This window comes from Strigops habroptila, chromosome 13 (assembly GCF_004027225.2).
Source record: "Strigops habroptila isolate Jane chromosome 13, bStrHab1.2.pri, whole genome shotgun sequence".
Classification (NCBI taxonomy): Eukaryota; Metazoa; Chordata; class Aves; order Psittaciformes; family Psittacidae; genus Strigops; species Strigops habroptila.
Genome location: NC_044289.2, coordinates 13,960,731 through 13,973,925, shown reverse-complemented (window position 1 = coordinate 13,973,925; position 13,195 = coordinate 13,960,731). Strand labels below are relative to the sequence as shown.

General features: G+C 40.5%; 1 protein-coding gene across 12 annotated transcripts in view; it reads left to right on the top strand.

Annotated features, from left to right (window-relative positions):
• Window positions 1–13,195, top strand: part of YTHDF1 (YTH N6-methyladenosine RNA binding protein 1) — a 205,458-nt gene that overhangs the window by 2,999 nt on the left and 189,264 nt on the right. For 6 of the 12 annotated variants that reach the window (XR_003994047.1, XR_003994049.1, XR_003994048.1 and 3 more), the window contains one exon: window positions 3,944–5,470. Coding sequence is in view for 9 of the 12 variants with exons in the window: in XM_030503542.1 (XP_030359402.1) it covers window positions 3,944–5,470 (1,527 nt within the window). In the remaining 3 variants the exon portion in view is untranslated. Of the gene's footprint in view, window positions 1–3,943; window positions 12,962–13,195 lie in introns of those variants that run through there. The other 6 variants (XM_030503538.1, XM_030503543.1, XM_030503534.1 and 3 more) reach the window with 4 other exon arrangements.

The following is a 13,195-nucleotide window of genomic DNA, read 5'->3' as shown; positions in this document are numbered from 1 at the left end:
TAATTGAAAATATCTTTTAACTGAAGTAATTTTTGACTTAACATTCACATCTTTAAAGGGAACAAAATGTAAAGAAGGTGGAGATGCAAAAAGTTTCCTTTCACAAATATGAAATACCATTTCAGAGAGACACCTACCTACAGAGAGAGAGGTGCATTGTTGTTTCTTGGCAGAAAGGCAAAGTATTATGCTTTAAAAGGGACACTTATAATTCATCCTGACGCTGATAGATGCCAGTATTAATATTGGTAATATCACTGAACCTGTCTGCAAAAGAAAATTATATGATAAAAAAGAGGCATGTGATGTGCTGTTCTGTTTCATTGGTGGAAACTGATTTAATCCTGAAGATAAACACTAGAGCAAACAGGATCAGTTGGTGTTCTGTGTATTGGTTATCTTCAAGATATGCTAAACATTTCTGTTAGGGCAGTCAGGTAGATGGAACTGGGTTACAAGTTTGTATTGGATCATAGCAGAGCACACACTTTAGCACAATATCTTAGTTGGCCTTGTTTCCATGCTGGAAGCAATATAGACACAGCACTGTGGAAGCTGGGACACGTGTGTGACAACATGAACTGTCCTCTGAGCTCTGTGCTGGGGTGGGTGCTGGCTCCCAAGCTGAGCTTCATAGTCCTCTGCAGCATAGACATGATCTCCAGACTTACAGAGTTAAAATGAATGGGAAGCATTCCCTCTTCTCTGGAGTTAATGTGCTGTAGCAGGTTTAAAAGCAGGGAATTTGGGGGGGGAGAAAAGAAAGTCAATTTTCTTTTTTAATGCAAAATTAGTTTTGAAAGAAATTGAGGTTTCCACCTTTCTCTAATTGAAAATTCACTTCATCACGTGCATCGTTTTTAATTACTTAATCCCAAGGTAACGTTTTCCTGATGTGAAACCTACTGACCGTTAAACTTCATATAGGAAAAATGTAGAACCACCAATTACTGTTGAATTCTAGGAAACTTGTCTGTCAACAAGCCCAATTATTAGATTGAAATGGGAAAATTTGCTCTAAGTAATTCCATAATTCTAATGAAGTTTTCTTACATGAAATGTAGCTCCATTGACCACTGCATTTGTGCTGCAGTCAGGCACTGGCATAGAAACAATATCATAGAACACATGCTACAAGAAACAATTGTGTAGGTTGTCTTCCAAGTGGAAAGTGACAGTTGCATTAATTGGGACTGTGAGATTTTTGTACTGAAGACAGCCATGGTTCTGAACAAAGCCTGATATAGTTTATTCAGTCAGAGTTATTCAGCCCTTTAAAACTACTGCAAAATAGAAGTGACTTACAAAAATAGATTGGAAAGCAGCAGGATATTAAAAGAAAGTATATAAGAAATTAAAAAGGTGCTTAACAACAATATGTTTGACATCAAAGATCAAATGTAGGCTGGTAATCCTGTGTTAACTTCGGTTTTTAGGAATAGAGATTAGTCTCTAGAATGAGTATTGAGCTTGTTATATAATGCAATAAAATGTAATATTCTTCTATCATTCTGTTGGAAACTGCTCCTCAGTGGTGATGATGTCTTTTCTTTCCATAAAAGCTCTAGTATCCAAGGAGCAGTAGTTAATACAGATCCAAAAGCACTTCTAGGCATGGAGGGAACAGAGTGGAGGATTTGTATACAAAGTTCTACCCAAAGCAAGACAAGCATCCCCCATGTAACATCATCCAGAACCAAAAGATTACTGATAAGGAACAGGGAATTATTAGTGAGTAGCATACTTTGGGAGAAAGGAGGATTCCCTTCCTCATAACAGAATGGTTGGGATGGCTTGTTGTGATGTCTCTCTTTAATTAAACAACAACAGAAATGCAGAAAGGTGCAGGAAGGTCAAGGATGAGTTTGTTGAAAGAAATGTTCTGCCGTTGCAGTGAAGGAGTTCTGTCAGGTTTCCTTTTACACACCCTGGCATAAAGCCAGTCAGAAGAGATGGGCTGTTTTGTAAGGATGTCTGCTGCAACTTTCCTTTAATCCTGTTAGAATCCTTGTGGAAACTTTACAGGCTGTGTGACAGGAGGTGACAGTCTCAGGAAGCCTCTAGAATCCTTTGCAGAAATACTGTAGGAGAAAACACCTGCTTTCCCCAGGCTTGTTCTTTTTGGTCTTAAATCTGTAGGATATATGAACATAAGATCCCCAAAACTACTAATGTCTCCTCCCTATCACCTGCATTTGTTTTTACATCTTTCTTAGGTTAACACTTCAAGACGTAACATGTAACAATCTCTAAAGTCTTTCAGAGAAATGTTTTCCTATGCTAAATACTGATTATTTTAGCTGGGGACTCTCAGAAAATTGAATGTGTTTCAGAGGATCTTCTCACAGAAAGGTGGATTTTGTACCTCTTGTTAAGGATAGAATTTGCACATATATAAAGGCACATGAACAGTGGCAGAGATAGTTTCTTCGAATTAATAACTGGATTCAGGCTCTCTAAATCTCAAGTGTTTGCAGTACTGTCTGTGATGGAGGCACTTGATGCTATCATTCGGGATATGGAAAGTAAGGATGTTGAATTGGTCTGGCTTTGGGGTGGCATGGAAGGGAGTCAGTGAGAAATGAGCAGTGAAAATGACTCTGTCAGTTGGGTATTGTGCTGATCTTCAGCAAGGAGGGTTTTTCACTTCATTTTTTGGAACGAGTTGAGAAATAATCTAGTTTTTGGAAAAAAATATTGAAGTTCTAATGCAGTTTTCCTGATTTGGCAGAGATATTTTTTCCCTATGTTTGAAATCTTGCAGTTTGAAAGCAATCTTAGTTCCTCCTCTTCAAATAATCCTTTCTCCATGAGTAAGGGAAGGGTAGCTGCTGTTTGACTCACTAGCAGGAGTTGTTGACCTTCCCTCCCCCTCACTGGTAATTGGAGTGTCAGTTTGGAAGATCTCCAATATATATATGCCTCAGGTTTATTTAAAGAGGAATAAACCCCATTTTAGGATATTCTGTATTTGTTCTTTCGCATAGTTGAATATGAGAAACATATGGAATGCTTCAAAAATCAGGTGTCAGCAGAAGATGCAGAGTGGAAGGAAAAGCTTTTCTCAGCTTGGTGTAAGAAACAGTTGAAAGGGAGGAAATGCTGGAATTGCAGAGGGGGATTTGCTGGTTTAGAACTGCTCAGTCTCTTTATTTCATAGAGTGGAAAAGAGGGGCTGTTTGAAAGGACAATCAAGAACAGTTTTGCATGTTTGTAACTTTACTATTGAGGGAGGAAGAGGCTTTTTCAGAAGGCTGAATGGGGTCTTCCTCAGACAGTTTGGGTGGCATAGAGCACATGGCCTAATTCGCATGTATTTGTCTCTAGTTACCTCAAGTTCAGTTTGCAGTTGTTGGGTCTGCTTACAGCACACTTGGTGTGCTGCTTAGTGTGTGATCTCACTGTGATCCTGTCTCTGTCAGAAGTAGCCTTTGCATGTTTTACTTCAGGAATGTTTTGCTTGTTGGGGACTGTTGGCCCCTCGAAACAATCCCATAATGTGGCTTGTAATCATATTTTCTGTTACATGTGTTGTCGCATTAAAGTAATTTAATCTAGAGCTTCTCCCATGTAGCAATCTAGAAATGCTGGATATCTTTAGTTCTGTCAGACACAAAATACAGTTTTGTAGAAGTTCCTTGAAATATTTTGGGGTATTGGTAGATTTAACAAATCTAGAAGCAGCCACTAAACCACCCTTAGTAATGTCACTAAGCTTACATGATGTCAGAATCTCAAGCACTAACCTCATTGGGGTGTATTATAAATGCCCAGACACTGCATTGTAGCCCTGCAGCTTTCCTAGAGTGTGAACTAAGATCTGTAATGAGAAATTAAATTTACCTTGACTCTATCTTCTATTTGGTGATAAAGAGTGTTGTGGCTGTTTATAAATGAAGGGGGGTTGATATCTGAAGTTACCTTTGTTTTTTTTCTTTAACAGAACAGTAGCTATCCATCAATGACTGATCCTTATCTGTCCAGTTATTATCCACCATCTATTGGGTTCCCCTATTCTCTCAGTGAGGCACCATGGTCTACAGGAGGAGATCCTCCTATCCCATATCTCACCACCTATGGACAGCTGAGTAATGGAGACCATCATTTTATGCACGATGCTGTTTTTGGACAGCCTGGGGGTCTGGGAAATAATATCTATCAACACCGGTTTAACTTTTTCCCTGAAAATCCTGCCTTCTCAGCTTGGGGAACAAGCGGATCCCAAGGACAGCAGACTCAAAGTTCAGCCTATGGGAGCAGTTACAGCTACCCACCTAGTTCACTGGGTGGTACCATTGTGGATGGACAAACAGGATTTCATAATGACACATTAAATAAAGCTCCTGGAATGAACAGTATTGAACAGGGAATGGTTGGACTTAAGATTGGTGGAGACGTTACAACTTCAGCGGTGAAAACAGTAGGTTCTGTTGTCAACAGTGCCGGGATGACTGGTGCCCTCTCTGGTAACGGTGGATCTAATGTAAACTTGCCAGTATCTAAACCAACCTCTTGGGCTGCTATTGCCAGCAAGCCTGCAAAACCGCAGCCTAAAATGAAAACAAAAACTGGACCTGTAATCGGAGGAGCGTTGCCTCCTCCACCTATAAAGCATAATATGGACATAGGTACTTGGGACAATAAGGGTCCTGTGGCAAAAGTTCCTGCCCCCCAACAGATACCTTCACCTCAGTCTGTTCCACAGCCACAGCAACCAATTGTTCAGCCTGTTCCAACTCAACCTCCTCCATTGACTCAGCCACAGTATCAGACCCCTCAGCAGCCACCCCAGAATCGCTGGGTAGCTCCTCGCAACAGGAATGCAGCTTTTGGCCAAAGTGGAGGAACTGGTAACGACAGCAGCTCAGCTGGGAGCACCCAGCCTAACCCCGTTCCAAGTGGCGAGTCCCATCCTGTGCTTGAAAAACTGAAAGCTGCTCACAGCTATAACCCTAAAGATTTTGAATGGAACCTTAAAAATGGACGTGTGTTCATAATAAAGAGCTATTCCGAGGATGATATTCATCGTTCCATTAAGTATTCTATTTGGTGTAGTACAGAACATGGCAACAAACGCCTGGACAGTGCTTTTCGGTCCATGAATAGCAAGGGTCCAGTCTACTTGCTATTCAGTGTCAATGGCAGTGGACACTTCTGTGGAGTAGCAGAGATGAAATCACCTGTGGACTATGGCACCAGTGCGGGTGTCTGGTCTCAGGACAAGTGGAAGGGGAAATTTGATGTCAAGTGGATCTTTGTGAAGGATGTGCCCAACAACCAGCTCCGACACATCAGGCTGGAGAACAATGACAACAAACCCGTTACAAACTCCCGTGATACACAGGAGGTGCCCTTAGAAAAAGCAAAACAAGTGCTTAAAATTATTGCTACTTACAAGCACACGACCTCCATCTTTGATGACTTTTCTCATTATGAAAAGCGCCAGGAAGAGGAGGAGGTGGTGCGGAAGGTAAACTTATTAAAAAATTTCTTTTATACACAGATATGGGGCAAATGAAATGTGAAGGCTGCTATGGTGGAGAAAATGTAAGTAGGAATTCAAACTGCTTTTAATACATCTCAACTTGATGGCTTTATGTGTGTTTAACACCACAAGAAACAAACTGATGCTTACTTGTCCGTGACAGTTTCATAGCTGTTAGTTTCCAAGCAGTAACACAGATAAGGGACATTATAGCCGGGTTTTTGGAGTTGGATTTATTTTTTTCATCTTAAAATGGTTAATAAACTAGAAAACAGTTTCTGCTTCACAATTGGATTCTGCCAATGATTGCCACTTAGTTTTTTGCCTTAATTATGAAGTGTTTCCTCGCTGTTTGACTGGAACTGGGCTATCAGAATTGATGCCTGCATTGGTATTTGAAGTTTGCGTCGGTGATTTGGTGATTTACATCACCTTTAACAGCAAGAAGCCTGAGCTTGTTTGTTCAGTTGATCTCTCTGGAAAAGAAAGAGTTGCACAGAATTGCAGTAGTGCTAGAAAGGTTGTGTTTCTGCATCTGAAGTCATGTGTATTATTATTTGGGTAAATAAAGGTTTTCAGTTCCCAGGTCCAGTCTGTCCACTAATTCTTGAAAAGAAGTTTAGACTGAAGACGCAGCAAGAGAAATTTGGGCAGTAACTGGGAAACTATAGTAAAAACTTTATATATACTTTATATATACTCTCATGGCTCTTAAGTCTGCCATCTGCCCCTATCCATCCCATGACCTCAGTTTCAAGAATGCGTTTCTCTAATTAAGCAGTCTGGAAGTAATGGAGTGACAAAATAATAGGTGTTGGGATGTGTAGCTACTAGCTAAGTAACACTTCGAGTTGCTTTATTTGACAGGCTAATTTAGTGCGGTTCACATTGCTTAAGCAAAGACTTAATGCATGTTGCTGGAGCTGAAATTGAAGTTGCCATTTGGAAGGGTTTATTGCCATTTAGAAGTGCAGATAAAATTGCTTTAAAGTGTCGTTGTAGAACATACCCTTAAATTATGAGAGACAAGGAGATCAGTGTCTTAGGTACTTTGTAGCTCAGCTTCTCCCATGGTGTAAGATGTGCTGTGCATTGAGTACTCAGCAGGGCAGGAGAGCTTCAGATTTGCAGTTTTTCTTGTGTACTCCCTGTGGGCTTCCACAGCTAAAACCTAAAAGCTTTTCCTTCAACACTGCATTCCTTCAGTAGACAATATTTAGTGCAAGCTGTATCTGAGAGGGGTGTTCCCTTTGGTAGGTGAGAATCTCAAGCCAAAAGCCTGGGTTCCTTTGTCAGTGGTTACAGTGTGTGTGGGGTGATTGTTTTGGGGTTTTTAATGCTGAGTCTCCCTGTGATTTGCTGCCAGGTTTGGAGGGGAGAATAATGTGTGTGTTTAAGGAGTGAGAGTACTGAGAAAGTGGCAATGGATCTTGAACAGTTAACCCCAAACTGCCTTTGCTTTGTAGTAGCTCAGGGCTGATGTTCAGCTATTAGGCTGATCCTGTTTTGGGTTGTTCCAACATATGCAGTGATTTCCCACTTTCAGTTCAAGTGCTGACACAATGCTCTTACCCAGCTCACTGCTTTTCTCACAGGAGCAGCTTTTCAAAATGCATTTTTTCTGCCTTGTTTAAAACTGAGGCTCTACCTTGTGTGACTCATTCAGAAAATCAACTGTGAATAATGTAACATTTCTTAGATTCTTCCCAACAGCTTAGAAAATAGAACAATATACAGGTGATTGAAGTACACTGAGGAAGGTGGTAGTGCCAGAGAGGTAAAGCAGCTCAACACTGGGGGAAGGTAAAATAAGATGCTGCTTGTCAGGTTGCAGTCTATAAAACTATTATCTGGAGAGATAACACTTTCTGCTTCATCAACTAAATGAATTTTAGAGTCCAGCTGATGACTAGAAGAGGTTTTCTACAGGATATGTACATGCTCTTGTTGAGAAGTTTGTGCTATGAAGTTGAAACCTTCCTGTTATGCAAAGCACATCTGCCTATGAAAATAACTTTGAGGTATTTTATGACCTAAGTGACATTTTCAGATGGTTGACTCTATCGGTGCCATCTGAACTGGGCTTTAAGTTGCTGTGGTCTTTTATTCATTATACTCTGGTTAGCTGTAAAGTTACTTGTTGAAATTTTGTTCCCCCATTTCACCGCTGTTGTGATTTACAGAGGGCCAGAATTCTTCAAAACCTGCCCATGGAGAGCTTGAATGCTTTGATTTATTTATAGACAAATACTTAGTAGGAAAAATAACTCCATGTAATCCATACAGTGTGAGCCCCCAGCATTTCAGTTCTCTTCTTAAGATGGTTACAGTTTGTTGCTAACCAGTGTTTCCTTAACTAATGTGTGCAGAGTAAACTCCAGTGTGTGCTCTCTGAGTTTACTGATCTGGGAACCTCTGTGTTAACACCAGATCATCAAATGAGGATTTGGCAGGAATAATGCTGGATGAATGTCATTGAAGTGCCAAAGATTCATCGTTGTTAAGAGCATTGCTTAAGGGCTGTGTCATCATCTAGAATTGAGGGAAGATTTGGTCATGCTGGGATGTTAAGTCCAGCTTTTGATTTGCTATCTTAATAAACTACTTGAGCCCAGTCTCGTGACCCAGAACCTGGGAAGGGAGTGATAGAAGTATATTGTGTCTGGAATGAAATAGCAAATAGTGGCATGAAATCTGTGCTGATCCTCCTCAGGCAGTTTCCAGGGCCACTGCAGTGTCCACGTAGCGAGCAACTCCTGTGATCAGAGCTCGTGCTCTTCAAACATAAAACAACTTGCAAGGTGTGTGAGAGGGCTTCTTTAAAAAGAAAACAGGGTATAATGTGGCATTAGTTGTTAACATTCCCTACAGACATAGAACCAAATAGCTAGGGTTGGAAAGGACCTTAAGATCATCTAGTTCCAAACCCCCCTTGCTATGGGCAGGGATGCCTCACACTACACCATGCTTGGATAGTCGTAGCAGAATTGTCTTCTGAAGTTAAAAAAGCTTATAAAGACAAGACACTTGTTGCAGATTTTGGTGGGTTTAGTTGCATCTCCTGTGGTGGGACAGATGGGCTGATGTACTGTCAGCAGCTCATCTGCATAGGTCTGTATTTAACTGTATGGTCACAGCTACAGGACTGGGCTGCTGCTGCGACCTCTGATCTGTGGCAAGGCACTTGCTGTTCCAAGTTCTATGCGTGCTGTAGTATTGGAAGAGCTGCACAGTCTTATCTCAGAAAGCCCTTGAATCACCAAGCTTATCATTTCTCCTTTTGGGTGATTAAATATTGTAAAGTGTTAGCTAGTATGTGTTGGCACTTCGAAATACTCATTTTCTGCTAGTATTGAGTATTTCCTTTCAGTGTGCTTTCTGTGAACACATTCATTGCTGCAGAACTTGTAGGGGTAGAGTACATCCTTCCTCCAAAAGTGTAGTTAAAACCCATTTATATCTTAAGGTTAATACTAATTGTGTTTCCTGATAGAAAGAAAACACTTATATTTTGTGTCAGAAGATGAATGCTTTCATCCCACTGACCTCAGCAGATGAAGTTGAGTAGGAAGGTTGACCACCACCTCAGACTGAGATGAAGGGAGCAGGAGTTTGAGAGGAATGAGTGTCTCCAAAATGGAAGCTTCTGCAGGTTTTGTGAAACCCCATTTTTCCTGTGTCTGAAGACTGCACACACTAATGTCATGAAGGAGAGGTGTGCAAGAGGAGCTTCCCTGTGAGATACCAGAGAATTCCCCTGGAGAAGAGAAACTGTGAAGGCTAAGGATGGATTTTTCAGAGCCAAAATGAACACAGCTTTGTTATTTGCTTACAAAGCTGCTTGTTCTTGCTTGCAGTAGTGCTAAATATCAGTAAGGAAGAGAATTTGAGAGTTGAAGCTTCTAAAAAGCAGCCATGCTCAAGAGCATGAAGATTTGTTGCATCAGTTTCCTCCCTGTCAGTTCATATGTGTTCAGACACTTTAAAAGGAAGACTCAGATTAGCCCCGAGAGAGAAACAAGCAGCAAGGCAGGAGGAACTGCTCGATAACCTGCTCAATAAATAGCACTTTTTACTGAGTTACAAAGCCTAAGCTGAGTCTCTGAACACCATGTACATATCTTCCAGGTAACCGGTAGAAGTCTCAAGTGCTAGTCCAGGAGAATGGAAAACTGGGATTTTTAAAGTGGAATTCTGAGGGTCAGCAGTTGTCTACACAGAAATAAGTTATGTGAGATGGCAATGGGAAAGAATGGGCTGATGGGCAGTGAAGCAGAGGAAAGGGAATTTGCCACCTTAGAAATGGAAGTAGGATGGAACAAGTACTTTATTAGAAGCCCAAAAATGGAGTTGGTATCAGGCAGCCATAAGCTCTTTTCACTAAGAACATACACCTCCTACTATGTTCTGATACTCTGTCACTAAGATACGACTTTTATTGGCAGTTCATCGTAAGTCAGTAGTTAAAAGATCGGAGGAATGTAGATTTTCAAAGCAAATTATAGCACTTTACATGGGCTATTTGTTGATTTGGTAAAACAATTTTGCTATCTTTTAATTCTATCTGAAATCAGAGATTAAGAATTTATGCTGGACTCTGGTGACTTAATATGACAGTTTTCATAATAAAATTACTATTATTCTGCCTAGAGGCAGAAATCAATATATTCCATTATTAATTCTTCTGATGTTAAGCAGCAAACACAGCCTGTTACCTGTATCATGTTTGGTATATTTGCAGTTAAGCTTTGCACTGCAACAGAAACAATTTGGAAATGAATTTTATACAGAAAGATTCCAAGTAAAATCTGAAGGTGGTAGTTTAGGAGTTGACTGTGCTTTATGCCTTGGCTGTTCCACAGTTTTCTTCCTTAAAATAGGATTTGGTGCCGTGTTGGTGCATTCCAGTGCAATGCACAGTGTTTTTTGCACTATGCAGTGTGTTTGGAACACGGTTGGGGTGGAAAGCAGTGAGGCTGAACCCTTTCTAATCAGTGTGCCTGGTGTCTTAGCTGGAAAACACACTGGCTAAAGATAGGGCAGCAAAATTTACTGAGCTTGTCTTGCTGCCTTCTGCATGTTGTGCGATCTATGGGGCTCCCGACACAATTATCAAGTTCCTCCTGTTTTGTTAATGTGTTGCTCAATGTGTAAGTGTAAGCCCTGTGTAGGGGCTGCTCCAACTTGGAGCAGAGGCATGGCTGCTTGCTGCTGGGAGCACAGCTCGCTGAGATGAAGACTTACTGTAGGCAAGGGATCCCTGCCCGTATCCCTCAGGTGACCTTTATCTGTCTTCAGGTTTTGTGGTTAGCAGCAACTTTTGAGAGAGACTTCAAAGAGCTTCCTGCCTTCCATACTAGAATGCTTTTCGGGTTGTTTAGTCTAGCTGTGCTGGTTTTTATCAGACCATGCAAAAGCACATCACTTTTCTTCCACCTGATGCATTTCTAGAGAGCTCAAATCCCTGCTTTTATTGAACGGGACTAAGCTCCAAAGTCATACGAGTGCTTCAAAATCACAGCGATTCTGTGGAGTTCACCAGTCTCCTTTCTGCTGGTGCATTGGTTGTGCTACTGCTGCAGTAGCTAGATTAATCCAAAAAGTAGAATATTGCAGGTCTGTTCCATGTGGGAATGCTGATGTTCCATACCTTTCTCACTGTGACCTTCGTGTGCTGTCAGTTTGAAGTGTCTGTGCAGGTATTCCTTCAGCTGTTCTGCTTGAAGCTGCACTTAATACTAAGTTATCAGGTCCTGGGGTGTGTCAGGTATATACAGTATATTTCTAAAATGTAGCAGCAATGATTTAAAGTGTATAATTATATCTATAATAATTATCTGGGATCATGGTAGTGCTGTTACACTGCTAAGAGCTTTTTGCTTGTTCATTCGACTCAAATCTTAACTTCTAACTTTTCTTCTCTTTGCAGGAACGTCAGAATCGAAACAAACAATAAGAATAAACACATACAGTTTGATATATATACTAGAACTGAGACTAAATTCGACTATGAGAAACAAAATTAAGTTTACTGGTGCTGTATCCTGGCATCAGGACAACTAAAGCTTTCAGCTCCAATATATCTTCTCGTGCAGGGGAAATTAAGTTGTCGCATCTTTAAGTACATTGTAGTTTATTTTTGCCCAAGTGGATCTGCATTAATTTGTATCTTTTTTTTTTCCTATGTAAAATTCTGTAGAAATCATGAATAAAAGTGTGTCTGTTTTTATTTTTTTAAGTTGGTAAACAGTTATATTAACCTAATGTGGACCTAAACACGAGCATAACTCAAGCGTCAATGCTTCCCAAAGACTTCATTTTGGCACAAATTATGTTCCTAGCCAGATATAGAGATTATGGAGAATACATGACAAATCTGCCTTTCTCCTCCTCCTCCCAAACCCTCTTTTTCTTCATGGCAGAAGAAACAATGCATTGAGTTTTGTCATTGAAAAAGAGAAACTTTTTAAGATACTGCACTCCTGACCTGAGACCTGAAAGGCCGCTCTTTCGGCTCGCTCTGTGCAGCTGCTCTGCCTCTTTCTTTACCTGTACAATTACACTTGGACAAATGGCTAATGCACCACATTGGTTTTTTTTTTTTTTTGCTCTTGTCTAGTAGAAAATTCAAATTGTCAGTGAAATTGTTTCTCTGGAAAAGATTTCCCTTCCCCATTCTGTTAACCAGTGCTTCAGTGTGCATTCGTTCTACCCTATCCTGCCGAGGGGGAGCGCGACGCTTTCTCTCCGCCATAATTCTGCTTTACAGTTTTTGTAGCTTAATGAAATAATAATGTGATGCTCTCAACATTGCAGGGGGTTTGGACAATGTGTTGAAACCTGTTTCAGCTTTCAGGTGTTCTTAGTTAATTGCAGGTCATTTTTAATCCTTCCCTTCCTTATTCCCTCCCACCCTCCCCAAATCCTAACGCCATTTAAAGGGTTGGTTTTTTTTTTTTACCAATAATGCTGAGCTTTAACGTAGGAACTAATAGTACGGATACTATGATGGATTATGCCTCAGATGTTTAAAATTGACAGTGTGTATGTCTAATTTTTTTATTTTCATTTTTGTTTTTTTTTCTGTTGGATGAGTAAAAAAACCTGTTTTAAGAAACTGAATTTGCTGTCATGTTTTTGTGGAGTGAGGGGACTGTCGGAGAACCTGTCACCAACTGGAGTTCCAGTTAAGCATGGAAATGGTGCTCATGTCCGCTGCTCTAGCACACTGAATCTGCACGTGTTTATTGTAGAGGATCTTTTACTATATTAGAAAGCAAGTATCTTCTGAATACTATTTACTCCAAAAGGACCTCCAATTTAAATAAAAGTTTAATCTGTATCATTTAGACTTGTATTTAGAACGTATAACTCTGTCTCTGGACTGTTACTGCCTGTAAGGGGTAATGGACAGCATCAGATTAACTTTTTCCTCTAGGAGAATACAAGCCTTAATAAACAATACATATTTAGCAAGTTCGATGTCATTTTCATTTTTTCCCCCCACTTTCACATGTCGTCTTGTGTTATAATCACCCTTTATGCCGACTCCTGAATGAAGTCTAATTTGAGGGGTGTTCTGATTGAATAACTGAGGTGTTTGCTGTCAGCACACGTGGTGACTGCGGAAGGGGCTCACAGGATGCTGTAGAGGACATTGAAGCTGCTTTGAATGTTGAACACGTGTGTGCAGTGCCTGTCACTTGTACT